Genomic DNA, 17,209 nt, shown 5'->3' with positions numbered 1-17,209 from the left:
ACGCTGTTCATCAATTAGATTGTCTTCCTTGGTCAAATGGTGCGAATGCTAAAATTGGTGTAGCCTTAAAATAGAATTATTTGTCGAAAATGTTACAAATAACATACGTTAAAAACAAAACCCAAAATAAAATATCCAAAGAAACAGACTAGTCTCTTTGTTGTTTACTTTAATGATGATCTTTCAACTGCCCTTTCAATTCTGGTCCTGTTTGCAGTTCTCCAAGGGTCTGCTATCAAGGAATAATGTTCTTGCTAAACAGTCCCTAACATCTCTCACTTCTCTCAAGCAAACATCTTTGGTGGCCTTCATGAGATGGACCAATTACGGCAAATTGCCACATGTAGTGTTGGTCTAATATGGTCTTCATTGTTACTATCTCACTGAGTATTGGCTTGTTCCACCATGGTCATTGCTACTTTTCCTTGCTCCCATCCACAAGGTACATAAGCTTGAAAACGCGTACCACCAGGCTCAGGAATAGTTGCTTATCCTCTATTTATAAACTTTTCAATGGTCATTCCATAACCCATTGTACGATTGATTCACTTCTACCCCATTGCAGACATTGGACTTTGTTTATGGAACTGATGTGCTACTAAACCAATAACAATATTCTGCAGCCTGTATCTTCCCCTTTGCTCCACCTATTGTACTTGAGTTTTTGGCAGGGGTCGGCAACCTTGTTCTGAATAGGGGCCAGGACGCATGTCTGTGAGCGGATGGTGGGCCACATCCATCATGAGTGCTCATGGATCCCGTCCCCGAAGGAAGGCATCAAATCACGTGGTCACATAGATCCCGCCCCTTTGAGGACACCACCTGGAGCACTGGACCCTAGTTACGGGTGCTCACAAACATGGTGTACCATTAACTTGGCTCTGTCTTGAAGGTGGTGGCTCAAATACTCACACTCACTCATCCCGGGCCTGTTAACAACCCCGATCCTGACAGTGAAGCCCAGACACAGAAGGTGCGCGCCCATGCTGGCGGCTTTGCGTAGGATGTAATACCACCAGAGCTCAGCACTCAGCCGTGCTCGGCGCTTGTCGTCAGCATCGGAAATGATGGAAGTCTGCAGGCTGGATAATTATGGGGAAAAAAAATACAACTGCGGGCCAGATGATTTTGGGTTACGGGCCACATTCGGCCCGGCGGCTGTAGGTTGGCGACCCCTGTTATATGGTATTATCTGATTAGATAGCATGCAATACAAAGCCTTCCATATATACCTCAAACTCATGAAAATAATAAACTTAAACCTAAGTTTCTAATATGAGCATGCATGTCTTCCTTTGCTCACGTCCAATTGACTCTACTACTCGTGGTTGAAGTAGTCTTTTTTGTGTTTTGTGATCTAGTTCTAGTTTGTGATCTCTTAAGTCTATGCATATACCAATTCATCACCCTTGGAGTTGGGGTATTACAGAAAATCGATGTACTCAAATTAGCTCAGTGTGATGATCTAGCCTTCTTCAGCAGTTGCTTGACTACCTTTACTGATATCCTAAGGATCAAAGAACCTTTGAAATATTCACAAGGCATCTGGGAATGTCATATCTGGTTAAGTGTCCTTTTTGACGTGATCATCAATGAATGACAGTCAGTAAATTTATCTCACACGTCAAATAATCAACTGTCATCAAATATAACCAGGTGCAATACATAATGTGATTTTCACAATCCAGATGTAAACCATTGGGTATATTAAGTTTTTGCCTGTCAAAAAAGAGTTATCCAGCCAAATCTCAACTTCCAGCGCTATAACAGTGAAAACCACTATTTTTCAAGCCAATATTTTGATTTAAATAAAATAGTTCCTGTCTCTACCACCCTTCCAAGATAATAATGTATTGACCTCCCATCATCCTGAATGGGAATACAGAATATTTCATCATCTTCCTTTTAATTCCTCAACCAAGTACCTAAATGTAGGTATGTTGCAAAACCTACCTGAATCGTCGCTGAGAATCTGTCCCAGCCCGTGTGCTCGATTTTGGCGCTGTTTAGAGGGTGCGGGTTTAAAACGCGATTTTTACTAGGCTGTTCCAATCGAAGATGTTCAGCCTAGTAAATCATTAACGAAAAATCGCTGAAAGACCCCGTCGCAAAAGGTATTATTAGTTTTATAGGCCTCGAATAATAGTTATAATAGTTTTTAAATCACTCTCTCAACCCGCGACCTCTCGCAGCCCCAGGGTTTTATAAAGCAAACAATTAAAGGTATGTACCTTATTTTTACATTAAAAGGGGCTTCTTAAGACCCCTTTATACAAGATTTACTATAACGAGTAGTTCATTTTGGGCTCTTTATATCCCGCAGTATTTTTCTGGGCGTTTGAGGGCACAAATCCAGCGCAATGTGAACGATCTAAACCAGCGCGTTCACAGGATCCCACTAGAAAGCTGATTTAAAATGGACTTTAATTTACAGCAATTGAACACTAAATTCCTTCCATTTGGCCTATAAATTAATGTAAATGAGATTTAAAAATCATGTTTTATTGTGAATTATTTGTGAATATTATTTGGACACTTAGGCTATTTAAAAATGTTAATCATTTATTAAGAAATGGATAAATGTTTAGATCTAGTAATTGAAGTTTGAAATTAGCTACAATTGGGTAACTAACTAATTATATGTTTTAATTTCAGGTCATCCAAGTAAGATTATTTTATATTTGTTTCAGAATGGTTCAATCTATGATAACTGAAAAATTCATTCAGTTCTCTTAATTTTTAAGAAGGTTATGGGCTTTTGACTGTCCTCGATCACAGCTTTTTTGTTATGTCCATAGAAAATCAATAGGGAACAAGATACTAATTTCCGAGTATGAAAATGGCCATAACCTTTTTATTACTTGAGATATGAAAGTGAATTAGGTGTCAAATTAAACTTATTTTTATGCTTTATCTGATGGGATAAATTGCAGACTTGATTTTTTAAATCTCAAAATTTTGTAACATTGCTACTAAATGTTAAGTCTCTTTGTTTTATGATTCAATGATGCTTTGTCAGATACGCAACTGCACAGTGAAATTCTTTTTGCATACATTACACAAGCTGGCACCACCATTTTTGGCGCCATTATTCAAAGTCCAAAGTCCAGCTGGCCAATGCACTCAGTGTACTGAAGCAGTTCCAGAACCGACATCCCTCTCCCCTCCTGGCCATCTTTGTGTCCCAGGGGCACCTTCTGCTTCTTACCTTGAAGGCACTGGAGGCATTACCCTAGTTCACCCTCATTCCAGCACACTCCCAGCGCCCAGGTGGCGCAGCGATAGTGTTGCTGCCTTACAGTGCTTGTAGCGCCGGAGACCCGGGTTCAATCCCGACTACGGGTGCTGCCTATACAGAGTTTGTATGTTCTGCCCGAGACCGGATTTCTCCGACATCTTCGGTTTCCACCCACATTCCAAAGATGCAGGTTAATTGGCTTGGTGTAAGTGTAAATTGTTCCTAGTGAATGTAGGATTGTGTTAATGTGCAGGGATCGCTGGTCGATGCAGACTCGGTGGGCCAAAGGGCCTGTTTGCATGCTCTATCTCTAAACTAAACTAAATAACTAAGCCCGGAGAGTCCTGCTCCTTCCCAGTCCCGCCATCTGACCAGCCAGAGGAACAACTCCAGGACTGCTTGGAGTCTGTAGTCTGGGCAATGTTCAGGTACTCAGCAACGGATCTGAATGAATAAGCCACAGTCGTTACGGACTTCATAAAGAAATGTATGGAGGACTGAATTCCAACAAATACCTTCCGAGTGTTCCCTAACCAGATGACTTGGATGTATCATGAGATCAGCATTCTTCTGAAGACCAGATCCCGGGCATTCTAGTCTGTAGATACAGAGGTCAACAAGAAGTCCAGATACGACCTTGGTAAGGGCATCAAAATGGCCAAATGGGACCTGCTCCAAACTGGAGGATAAGACGGATGTTCGGCAACTGTGGCAATGCTTGAATGCCATCACATCCTACAATGCTGTTCATCGATTACAGCTCAGCATTCAACACCATTATACCATCAAAACTGATCACCAAACTCGGTAACCTGGGCATCGACCCCTCCCTCTGCAACTGGATACTGGACTTTCTAACCAACAGACCCCAGTCTGTTAGGATAGACAAGCACACCTCTTCAACCCTCACCCTGAACACCGGCGTTCCACAGGGCTGTGTGGTGAGCCCCCTCCTCTACTCCCTCTTCACCTATGACTGCACACCTGTACATGGTATTAACACCATCATTAAGTATGCAGATGATACAACGGTGATTGGCCTCATCAGCAACAACGATGAGTTGGCCTACAGGGATGAGGTCCAGCACTTAGCAGCATGGTGCGCTGACAACAACCGGGCCCTTAACTCCAAGAAGACCAAGGAGCTCATTGTAGACTTCAGGAAGTCCAGAGGCGGCACGCACACCCCCATCCACATTAACGGGACGGAGGTGGAACGTGTTTCTAGCTTCAGGTTCCTGGGAGTCAACATCTCCGATGACCTCTCTTGGACCCACAATACCTCAACTCTGATCAAGAAGGCTCACCAGCGTCTCTTCTTCCTGAGGAGACTGAAGAAGGTCCATCTGTCTCCTCAGATCCTGGTAAACTTCTACCGCTGCACCATCGAGAGCATCCTTACCAACTGCATCACAGTATGGTATGGCAACTGCTGTCTCCGACCGGAAGGCATTGCAGAGGGTGGTGAAAATTGCCCAACGCATCACCGGTTCCTCGCTCCCCTCCATTGAGTCTGTCCAAAGCAAGCGTTGTCTGCGGAGGGCGCTCAGCATCGCCAAGGACTGCTATCACCCAAACCATGGACTGTTTACCATCCTACCATCCGGGAGGCGCTACAGGTCTCTCCGTTAAAGAACCAGCAGGTCGAGGAACAGCTTCTTCCCGGCGGCTGTCACTCTACTCAACAACGTACCTCGGTGACTGCCAATCACCACCCCCCCCCGGACACTTATTATTATTTATTCAAATCATTTGCTATGTCGCTCTTCCAGGGAGATGCCAAAAGCATTTCGTTGTTTCTGTACTGTACACTGACAATGACAATTTAAATTGAATCTGAATCTGAAGACAAAATCAGGAGGCAGCTCAAATAGAAACATAGAAACATAGAAATTAGGTGCAGGAGTAGGCCATTCGGTCCTTCGAGCCTGCACCGCCATTCAATATGATCATGGCTGATCATCCAAACTCAGTATCCCGTACCTGCCTTCTCTCCATACCCTCTGATCCCCTTAGCCATAAGGGCCACATCTAACCCTCTTAAATATAGCCAATGAACTGGCCTCGACTACCCTCTGCGGCTGAGAGTTCCAGAGATTCACCACTCTCTGTGTGAAAAAAGTTCTTCTCATCTCGGTTTTAAAGGATTTCCCCCGTATCCTTAAGCTGTGACCCCTTGTCCTGGACTTCCCCAACATCGGGAACAATCTTCCTGCATCTAGCCTGTCCAACCCCTTAAGAATTTTGTAAGTTTCTATAAGATCCCCTCTCAATCTCCTAAATTCTAGAGAGTATAAACCAAGTCTATCCAGTTTTTCTTCATAAGACAGTCCTGACATCCCAGGAATCAGTCTGGTGAACCTTCTCTGTACTCCCTCTATGGCAATAATGTCCTTCCTCAGATTTGGAGACCAAAACTGTACGCAATACTCCAGGTGTGGTCTCACCAAGACCCTGTACAACTGCAGTAGAACCTCCCTGCTCCTATACTCAAATCCTTTTGCCATGAAAGCTAACATACCATTCGCTTTCTTCACTGCCTGCTGCACCTGCATGCCTACTTTCAATGACTGGTGTACCATGACACCCAGGTCTTGCTGCATCTCCCCTTTTCCTAGTCGGCCACCATTTAGATAATAGTCTGCTTTCCTGTTTTTGCCACCAAAATGGATAACCTCACATTTATCCACATTATACTGCATCTGCCAAACATTTGCCCACTCACCCAGCCTATCCATGTCACCTTGCAGTCTCATAACATCCTCCTCACAGCTAACACTGCCCCCCAGCTTAGTGTCACCCGCAAACTTGGAGATATTGCCTTCAATTCCCTCATCCAGATCATTAATAGATATTGTAAATAGCTGGGGTCCCAGCACTGAGCCTTGCGGTACCCCACTAGTCACTGCCTGCCATTGTGAAAAGGACCCGTTTACTCCTACTCTTTGCTTCCTGTTTGCCAGCCAGTTCTCTATCCACATCAATACCGAACCCCCAATGCCGTGTACTTTAAGTTTGTATACTAATCTCTTATGTGGGACCTTGTCGAAAGCCTTCTGGAAGTCCAGATACACCATATCCACTGGTTCTCCCCTATCCACGCTACTAGTTACATCCTCGAAAAATTCTATAAGATTCGTCAGACATGATTTACCTTTCGTAAATCCATGCTGACTTTGTCCAATGATTTCACCACTTTCCAAATGTGCTGCTATCCCATCTTTAATAACTGACTCTAGCAGTTTCCCCACTACCGATGTTAGACTAACTGGTCTGTAATTCTCCATTTTCTCTCTCCCTCCCTTCTTACAAAGTGGGGTTACGTTTGCTACCTGCCAATCTTCAGGAACTACTCCAGAATCTAACGAGTTTTGAAAGATTATTACTAATGCATCCACTATTTCTGGAGCTACTTCCTTAAGTACTCTGGGATGCAGCCTATCTGGCCCTGGGGATTTATCGGCCTTTAATCCATTCAATTTACCCAACACCACTTCCCGGCTAACCTGGATTTCACTCAATTCCTCCAACTCCTTTGACCCGCGGTCCCCTGCTATTTCCGGCAAATTATTTATGTCTTCCTTAATGAAGACGGAACCAAAGTAGTTATTCAATTGGTCCGCCATATCCTTGTTCCCCATGATCAACTCACCTGTTTCTGACTGCAAGGGACCTACATTTGTTTTAACTAATCTCTTTCTTTTCACATATCTATAAAAACTTTTGCAGTCAGTTTTTATGTTCCCTGCCAGTTTTCTTTCATAATCTATTTTTCCTTTCCTAATTAAGCCCTTTGTCCTCCTCTGCTGGTCTCTGAATTTCTCCCAGTCCTCCGGTATGCTGCTTTTTCTGGCTAATTTGTACGCATCATCCTTCGCTTTGATACTATCCCTGATTTCCCTTGTTATCCATGGATGTACAGGTGCACAACCTTTTGTCCGGTGTTCCGGAAACCGAAAAACTCCGAAAACCGGCCATTTTTGGATTCGTTTTAAGAGACTGCGCCGAGCAACTGAAAGATGTCTTCACAGACATTTTTAACATCTCACTCAGCCAGGCAGTAGTGCCCAACTGTCTTAAGAGTGCCACCATCGTCCCTGTCCCGAAGAAACCAAACCCAGCCTGCCATAATGACTTTCGACCAGTGGCTCTAACACCCATTGTAATGAAGTGTTTTGAGCGACTGGTTATGCAGCACATCAAAAATAGTCTACCTGCCGACCTAGACCCACTGCAGTTCGCCTACAGAGCCAACCGATCCACAGAGGACGCAGTCTCAACAACACTGAACCTCGTACTGTCACACCTCGATCGGAAAAATACTTATGCCAGGATCCTCTTCATAGACTTCAGCTCTGCGTTTAACACAATCATTCTGCAGCAGCTGGTGGAGAAGTTTGAGCTATTGGGGGTTGATGCTGGCACATGTAACTGGGTCCTGAACTTTCTATCAAAACGGCAGCACAGTCAGGGTGGGCAGTAGGACATCAAAAACCATAGCCGTGAGCACTGGCTCGCCCCACGGCTGTGTCCTAAGCCCCCTGTTGTTTAGTCTGCTTACACACGACTGTACTGCTAGACTCAATAACAACTTCATCAACAAGTTCGCTGATGACACAACAGTGGTGGGTCTCATCAGTGACAATGATGAGTCGGCGTACAGGATGGAGGTGGAGCTGCTCACAGGATGGTGCAAATCCCACAACCTCATTCTCAACGTGGGAAAAACTAAGGAGATGGTGGTTGACTTCAGGAGGGCGGGAAAACAACACCATACACCTCTGCACATCGATGGAGCTGATGTGGAAAGGGTCAGCAGCGTGAAGTTCCTAGGACTCCACCTGTCAGATGACCTGATGTCCACAACCAACACCACAGCACTGGTCAAGAGAGCCCAGCAGCGACTACACCCTCTCCGAAGACTACGTAAAGCAGGTCTCCCCATTACACATCTACAAACTTTTTATAGGGGGACAGTCGAGAGCACATTAACCAACGGCATCACTTCCTGGTACGGGAGCTGCAAGGCGTACAAATGGCACCAACTTGACAGGATTGTGAAGACCGCCAGCAGGATTATTGGTGCTCCACTCCCTTTCTTGCTGGACATATACAGGAAGAGATGTATCAGCAGAGTCATCTCCATCATCAAAGACCCCTACCACCCATCGCATCACATATTCTCCATCCTGCCATCTGGGAAGAGGTACAGGAGCATTAGCTGCAAAACCAGCAGGATGCTCCTCAGCTTCTTCCCGCAGGCCATAAGACTGATAAACGGACTTAGCCCCCTGCCAAAGTATCGCGCACCAACCACCAACCTGGACACACTGCAGCAGCTGTCGATCGGAACGCCTGTTGATGTTTAGTAGAGAGTAGAGTGTTGAATCTAATTTGTTCATGATATATGTATTTTTATTTCTATTTACTTGTTGTTATTTGTACTGCACACTGAACGGACACTGGTTGAGCAACGTTTTTTTGTTTCCTCTGGGTATGTGAGTACTCAGGAAATAACAATAAAGATATACTGATACTGATACTGACTGATACTGATTTTTTCCAGGATGTCGTCTGCACACCAAAGCTCACGTTTGGCGCCAAACCTGACCCGAAACGACCCACGGTCAACCCAGGTCTGTACTACTGTAGCGGCTGCCTACTCCCCGGAGAGGGCTTTTATGTGAAGTAGGGGGAGGGGAGGGGGGGGGGGGTTGAAGGGGTAAACTTTAATTCTTAGTCCCCCTACCTGGCCGGAGAGGCGGGGGGCGGTCAATGCCTTACCGGGTCGCCGTGCAGTAAGCTCCGCAGCGCTGTGGCCGCCAACTCCCAGCTGGGGCTGCGGGCGGCGCCGGTTGTAGCTCCGACCCCGGCAACTCTACCCCTGGCTGCGAGGCGCTCCAAATCCAGCGCCGCCCGCGACCGGACGCCCGCAGCCCCAGCTCCGCCAATGTTGGGAGTCGGCGGCGTCGCAGCGCTGGGATACCAGCGGGAAGCGGGCAATGCCTTACCGGGTCGCTGTGCGGTAAGCTCCAGGGCGCTGAGGCCGCCTTCTCCCAACGTTCGCGGAGCTGGGGCTGCGGGCGTCCGGCCGCAGGGGGCGCTGGATTTGGAGCGCCTCGCAGCCAGGGGTCGAGTTGCCGGGATCGGAGCTACAACCGGCGCTGCCCGCGGCCGGACGGAGCCCCCAGCTCCGCGATGTTGGGAGTCGCCGACCAGGTAGGGGACTAAGAATTAAAGTTTACCCCTTCACCCACCCACCCCACCACATAAAATCCCTCCAAACTAACTGACTAACATTTATGCAATGATTTACAATGATTCCCCGGTCTCCGGGGAGGAGGCAGTCGCTCCAGACTTTTCAAGCCGCCCGCGCTACCTACCTAATCTACGCTAAAAATCTTCCATTCGGAAATCCGAAAATGTCCGAAATCCGACAAGTGTCTGGTCCCAAGGCTTTCGGATAAAAGGTTGTGCACCTGTACTACCTTCCCTGATTTATTCTTTTGCCAAACTGGGATGAACAATTTTTGTAGTTCATCCATGCAGTCTTTAAATGTCTTCCATTGCATATCCACCGTCAACCCTTTTAGAATTAATTGCCAGTCAATCTTGGCCAATTCACGTCTCATATCCTCAAAGTTACCTTTCTTTAAGTTCAGAACCATTGTTTCTGAATTAACAATGTCACTCTCCATCCTAATGAAGAACTCAACCATATTATGGTCACTCTTGCCCAAGGGGGCACGTACAACAAGATTGCTAACTAACCCTTCCTCATTACTCAATACCCAGTCTAAAATAGCCTGCTCTCTCGTTGGTTCCTCTACATGTTGATTTAGATAACTATCCCGCATACATTCCAAGAAATCCTCTTCCTCAGCACCCCTGCCAATTTGATTCACCCAATCTATATGTAGATTGAAGTCACCCATTATAACTGTTTAGCCTTTGTCGCACGCATTTCTAATTTCCTGTTTGATACCATCTCCGACTTCACTACTACTGTTAGGTGGCCTGTACACAACACCCACCAGCGTTTTCTGCCCCTTAGTGTTTCGCAGCTCTACCAATACCGATTCCACATCCTCCAAACTAATGTCCTTCCTTTCCATTGCATTAATCCCCTCTCTAATCAGTAACGCTACCCCACCTCCTTTTCCTTTCTCTCTATCCCTCCTGAATATTGAATATCCCTGGATGTTCAGCTCCCAGCCTTGGTCACCCTGGAGCCATGTCTCCGTGATCCCAACTACATCATAGTCATTAATAGCTATCTGCACATTCAACTCATCCACCTTATTACGAATGCTCCTTGCATTGAGACACAAAGCCTTCAGGCTTGTTTTTACAACACTCTTACCCCTTATACAATTATGTTGAAAAGTGGCCCTTTTTGATTTTTGCCCGGGTTTTGTCTGCCTGCCACTTTTACTTTTCACCTTGCTACCTATTGCTTCTACCCTCATTTTACACCCCTCGGTCTCTACGCTCACACATTTAAGAAACCCTTTCCCTTTAACTCCATCCTCCACTATCCCATTCAACACCCCACCCCCCTTATTCAGTTTAAAGCCACCCGTGTAGCAGTGGCAAACCTGCCTGCCAGAATGCTGGTCCCACACCTGTTAAGATGCAATCCGTCCCTTTTGTACAGTTCCCCCTTACCCCAAAACAGATCTCAGTGATCTAAGAATCTAAATCCCTGCCCTGTGCACCAGTTCCTCAGCCACACGTTCAGGTGCCGTATCTCCCTGTTCCTGCTCTCGCCAGCACGGGGAACTGGAAGCAAACCGGAGATAACAACCCTGGAGGTCCTGCTTTGCAACATTTTTCCGAGCTCTCTAAAGTCACGCTGCAGAATATTCATCCCCTTCTTTCCGACATCGTTTGTGCCGACATGCACTACCACTTCCGGATGTTCAACTTCGCCCTTGAGGATTTTCTGCACTCTGTCCGTGACATCCTGGATCCTGGCACCGGGAAGGCAGCACACCATCCTTGCATCCCGTCTGTTGCCGCAGAAACCCCTGTCCGTACCTCTCACGATGGAGTCTCCCACTACAATGGCCTTGCCTGCCTTAGGCCTTTTTGGTTTTGGCTCAACAGCCCTATTCGCATCGCAAGCCAGTCCGCCGCTGTCAGTGAAGCATCACTCCCTGACAAGCTCAATGAGTTCTAGGCACGCTTTGATAGTGATAAACACAAATGTGCCTTCCAGAGCCCCCATTCGCCGTGATGGTATTTTAGTCACAGTCACAGAGGCCAGTCAGAAGATCCTTCAGGGGGGTGAACCCTGTGAAAGCGCCTGGACCTGGTGGTATTCCCGGTCGTGTTCTAAAAACCTGTGCGGACCAACTGGCTGGAGTTTTTAATGGCCATTTTCAACCTCTCACTTCTCAGGTCTGAGGTTCCCACCTGCTTTGATAGGGCATCAATAATACCAAGAAGAGCAAGGTGACGTGCCTCAATGACTATCGACCAGTGGCACTAATGTCTGTGGTGATGAAGTGCTTTGAGGTCGATTATGGCACATATCATCTCCTACCTTGAGAAGCACCTTGACCAACTGCAGTTTGCTTACTGCCACAACAGATCAACAGCAGGCACGATCTCATTGGCTCTCCAATCCGCTCTGGACCACTGGTATGGTGAAACTCATATGCCAGGCTGTTATTCATTGACTACAGCTCGGCGTTTAATACCACCATCCCCTCCAAGCTGGTTTACCAAGCTCTCAGATCTGGGTCTCTGCGCATCTCTCTGCAGTTGGATCCTCGACTTCCTCATCCACATACCACAGTCTGTTCGCATTGGTGGTAATGTGTCATCCTCGATAACAATCAGCAAGTGAGAGCACCTCAAGGCTGCGTGCGCAGCCCCCTGCTGTACTCACTCTATACTCATGACTGCGTAGCCGGACATAGTGCGAACTCCATCATCAAGTTCGCTGCCGACACCACTGTTGTGGGACGAATCACTGATGGTGACGAGTCACATAATAGAAGCGAGATCAACCGAATGACCAAATGCTGCCAGCACAACCTGGCTCTCAATACCAGCAAAACCACGGAACTGATTATGGACTTTGGAAGGGGTAGGTTAGGGATCCACAATCCCATTTATATCAAAGGGACGATGGTAGAAAGGGTCAAGAACTTCAAATTCCTGGACAGGCATATTTCCGAAGATCTTTCCTGATCCCAGCACACTGATGCAATTGTAAAGCAGGCACATCGGCGCCACCACTTCCTGAGCAGACTACGGAGAGTCAGTAGGTCAAGGAAGACTCTCCCAAATTTCTACAGGTGCACAGTAGAGAGCATACTGACTGGTTGCATCGTAGCTTGATTCGGCCAGGAATGGAAAATAATGCAGAAAGTTGTGACCACTGCCCAGTCCATCATCGGCTCTGACCTCCGGACCAATGAAGGGAGCTATCGCAGTCGCTGCCTCAAAAAGGTTGCCAACGTCATCAAGGACCCACACCATCCTGGCCACACACTCATCTCTCCGTTGCCATCGGGAAGAAGGCACAAGAGCTTGAAATCTGGAACATCCAGGTTCAGGAACAGCTTCTTCCCACAGCCATCAGGCTAATAAATACGACATCAAACTCTGAACTATAACAGCCGATTGCACCTTATCTGTTTATTTATGTGTATATATACGATCTATGGCATATAGACACACTGAACTGTTCTGTATTATGCTTACAATATTCTGTTGTGCTGCAGCAAGCAAGAATTTCATTGTCCTATCTGGGACACATGACAATAAAACTCTCTTGACTTGACCCTTGGCCTTCAGGTGGGATCTCCGGCAACTGACGAGTCCGTGCAGGCCCTGATGAGTTTTCAGGTGGGTTACCGGCGATTGACAAACCTTCGGGTGGGCACCAGGTCACGCCGTCGGATGAGTCTTCAATTGACAAGGCTTCAGTGGGCACAGACAAGCCATCGGGCAGGTTCCCAGTCCTGTCCACCGCCAAGCCTTCGGGCGAGTTCTCGTCAACCGCCGAACCTTAGGGCGAGGCCCCGTCGACTGACAGTACTTCGGGAGGATCCCAATGAGCCCTCAGGCAGGTTCCCAGTTCCATCTACAAAGTTCCAGGCTACAAAGAATGGACCCTGCACCCTCTCCTTCCCATTCACCACTTAAGGCAAGATTCCAGTATGAAAAGACTGGACCATTTCCCACCCCAACCAACACTTCACACCCACTCACAACTTGACCTAATTCTGCAAAGACTAGGCCCTTCTACACCCACCCCCCTCCAATCATCACTTCACACCCAATCACCCACACCCTCTGTCTGCACAACATCACTTAACCAATATCGACAACAAAAATAGAGGAGGTGGAGAGCCTTCTCAGAGGACAAAAAAGAAACGGAAATCTCCAGAACCTGACAATGTTTCCCCCTTTGCTCTTAAGCTCTGTGCCAAACAGCTGGCACCGGTCTATACCGACATTTTTAACCAGTCCCTGCAAACATGTACTGCCCCTGCCTATTTCAAAGTCTCCACTATTGTCCATGTACCCAAAAGGGAAGGATTACTTGTCTTAATGACTACAGGCCTGTCGCACTGACCTCTGTAGTCATGAAGACACTCGAAAGGCTTGTGCTGGCCAAGCTGAAATATATCACAAACCCCCTGCTGGACCTCCAACGTGACCCCACCACTCGCCACATCTTCCCCCGTCTGCTTTCCGCAAAGACCGCCCCCTACGTAACTACCTAGTCAATTCTTCCCTTCCCTCCCGCTCCACCCCCTCCCCGGGCACTTTCCCTTGCAACTACAAGAGATGCTACACTTGTCGCTTTACCTCCCCCCTCGACTCCATTCAAGGACCCAAGCAGTCGTTCCAGGTGCGACAGAGGTTCGCCTGCATCTCCTCCAACCTCATCTATTGCATCTGCTGCTCTAGATGTCAGCTGATCTACATTGGTGAGACCAAGCATAGGATTGGCGATCGTTTCGCCGAACACCTCCGCTCAGTCCGCATTAACCAACCTGATCTCAGCACTTCAACTCCCCCTCCCATTCCGAATCCGACCTTTCTGTCCAGGGCCTCCTCCATGTCCAGAGTGAGCACCACCGGAAATTAGATGAGTAGCACCTCATATTCCGCTTGGGCAGTTTGCACCCTAGCGGCATAAACATTGACTTCGCCAATTTCTGATAGCCCTTGCTGTCTCCTCCCCTTCTCAGCTCTCCCTCAGCCCTCGGGCTCCTCCTCTTCCTTTCACCTTTCTTCTCCCCATCGCCCCCCCCCCCCCCCCCCCCCCCCCCCCCCCCCCCCTACATCAGTCTGAAGAAGGGTTTTGGCCCAAAACATTGCCTATTTCCTTCGCTCCATAGATGCTGCTGCACATGCTGAGGATCTCCAGCACTTTTGTCTACCTTCGATTTTCCAACATCTGGAGTTCCTTCTTAACCAATCATGCAATTCTTCTAAACACCTTCTTTCATTTTGCGTTAATTCCAAATAGCAGTGTTTTCCCAGCAGTGTCCATCCCAATGGTATATATGTTGAAACAGGTTAAATATAGAGTATCTCATCAAGCTCTCTTGCCTGAATACATCTTTGAATACATCCGTGAGAATTTTGAGAGAATACATCATTGTATTGAGACACTGAAAATATTTGGAGAAAAATATAGCAATTTCTACTTTTATTCCTCCCTCTTTCCCAATATCCACGTGTTCATAGGTTAATTTGCCACTGTAACGTGCTCTTGGTGTTGGAAAGTCAAGATATAAAAGGAAAAGAGATGAAAGGGGCTGAGGAAATATTGATAGGAATGTGGGGGTCAATAAAATGTGACTGCTACAGGATGTGTAAAATGGGTACTTTATAACTAGATTAGAGTTAGTGAACCATATGCACTGTTTCCAGGCAAATATGACTCCATTTCCAGCATCAAGTTTGTTTGGTTTTCAATTAATTAACTTTCCCTTGACAAGCCTGGCAAAGTATCTTCTGTATTTAGAGCTCCATCAACATCTTATGGATCCAAGCAGACTTGAGCTTGATTTCTCCTGGGAGTAGGTGGATCTACTTTGGGCTACTCAGACTGCTTTAGTCTCTCCTGTTCAGTTCTCTTTTTCTCCTGGTGAGCTACTAGAATATGCACCCACAAATGATTAATCAGCTCTCATCAAGAACCAGGTGATATCCACCCTCTGGTTTCCACATTCTTTGGGGGAAAAACATCTACACGCACTACAAATATTGGATGCAGAAACTATCAGTTATAACCATTTGTGATCCCATCGTGACTTTTAACTGTACAATCTTCAATTTTTTTAAATATTTCCAGACATAACATTCTCCTGGTCAATGATGATGAAAACAACATATTTATTTAGCCTCACGTTGTTGCAACAACATTTAATAACTAAATTAATACAAACGTTAAAGGAGTACAGCTTAAAAACTGTTCCTAACTAATGTGTAGGAAGGAACTGCAGATGCTGGTTTTACACCAAAGATAGACACAAAATACAGGAGCAACTCAGCAGGACAGGAATCTCTGGAGACAAAGAATGGGTGAAGACGACGATAAGGAAATATGGAGGGGTAAGGTGCGAAAATAATCAAAGCAGACGACGATAAGGAAATGTTGAAGGGAAGGTGACAAGGAGACATATGAACAGTGAAATTAATCAGGACAGTGAAACTGGTCAGATAACTAGGGTGGGGGAGTGAGAGAGGGAAAACAAGGATTACTTGAAGTTAGATAATTCCATATTCTCCCCTAGGTTGTAAGCTTCTCAAGTTAAATATGATGTGCTATTCCTCCAATTTTCCTCACTCTGTGACATTGAATATTGTTCCTAACTACTATTGCACACGGAGACACAGGGAACTTAAGATGTTAGAACCTAAACAAAATAAAAAGTGCTGGTGAAACTCAGCTGGTCAGGCGACATATGTAGAGAGAATGGACAGGCGACGCTTCGGGTCGGGACCCTTTTCCAGACATTACACGTGATAATGTTACAGCTGGTTGCTCGATGTGATCAGATCGGCGTCGAACATGCGAGCGTGAAGCCAACAAAATCCGTAGCTGGGCGAGGCCGAGGTTGAGAAGTTGCAATATGAACGAACACCATGCAAAGTGCTTTAAATGTGACAGTGGTAAACAGAAAGAGAAAAAAAAAGTGGTTGCAAGGATAAAGTTGCGAGTGAGTGCACAGATTTCAGATGTGCGTGCGCTACGCGTGTTTTCTCAGACATGCTGCCAGCGGCCCTCCAGATGCTGGGAGAGCGGCCGCCCAGTGGAACCTGAGGTTAATGGGCCCGGGCTCAGTGAGGGGGGGAGGCGGGCCGGGGGACTCTCCGCCACTCACCCGGCAACCGAAGAAAGTCTGCCGCTCCCTAGGACCCATCACACCGAGCCTGCGCGCCCGACATCTCCGGTAGCCCTTGCGATGGGATCTTTGGTCTGAGCGCCCGACAGCCTGACTCACTGCGCCTGCGCGACTGGCAAGATCGAGGATCACGTTTTGCAGCGCCTGCGCGTTTGGAGACTGCTGGCAATACGCAGGCGCACTTGGAGCTTGTTGCTGGCGCTAGAAACTGCTGGCAATGCGCCTGCGCACTTGCAGACTGCTGCGGCTCTGGAGACCTTTGCTGGAGACTGCTGGCGCTGCGCATTAGGAGAGTGCAGACACTGAAAACCAAAGATGCTATAGCGGAGGATCTTTGCTGGAAACTGGAGATTGCTGGCACTCCAAACCAAAGATGCTGGAACCAAAGATCATAGAACGTATGATCTTTGGTTTCCAGTGATCTACGCTCTATGGTCTTTGCTGGAAACTTCTGGCGCCGCGGCTGCGCACTAGGCGAGACAGAACCGCGCTTGACGACGCCGTTCGCTGCACCCGCGCGCCTTCTGGCGAACTCAGGCACCGCGCCTTCTGGTAGCTTCTCCCGAGAATGCCCGCAAAGACAAGGGAG

The 17,209-nt window shown here is 47.1% G+C and overlaps 1 protein-coding gene across 1 annotated transcript in view; it reads right to left on the bottom strand.

The window, feature by feature from the left end:
• Positions 1 to 16,796, bottom strand: part of LOC129701490 (uncharacterized) — a 42,356-nt gene extending 25,560 nt beyond the window's left edge. The window contains exon 1 of the mRNA XM_055642714.1: positions 16,600 to 16,796. Within this exon, the coding sequence (XP_055498689.1) occupies positions 16,600 to 16,638 (39 nt within the window). The 5' untranslated portion in view covers positions 16,639 to 16,796. The remainder of the gene's footprint in view (positions 1 to 16,599) is intronic.
• Between the last annotated feature and the right edge of the window lie 413 nt (positions 16,797 to 17,209).

This window comes from Leucoraja erinacea, chromosome 11, assembly GCF_028641065.1.
Source record: "Leucoraja erinacea ecotype New England chromosome 11, Leri_hhj_1, whole genome shotgun sequence".
Taxonomy (NCBI): domain Eukaryota; kingdom Metazoa; phylum Chordata; class Chondrichthyes; order Rajiformes; family Rajidae; genus Leucoraja; species Leucoraja erinaceus.
The sequence above is the reverse complement of the archived record's forward strand: the minus strand, read 5'-3'. Positions and strand labels throughout refer to the sequence as shown.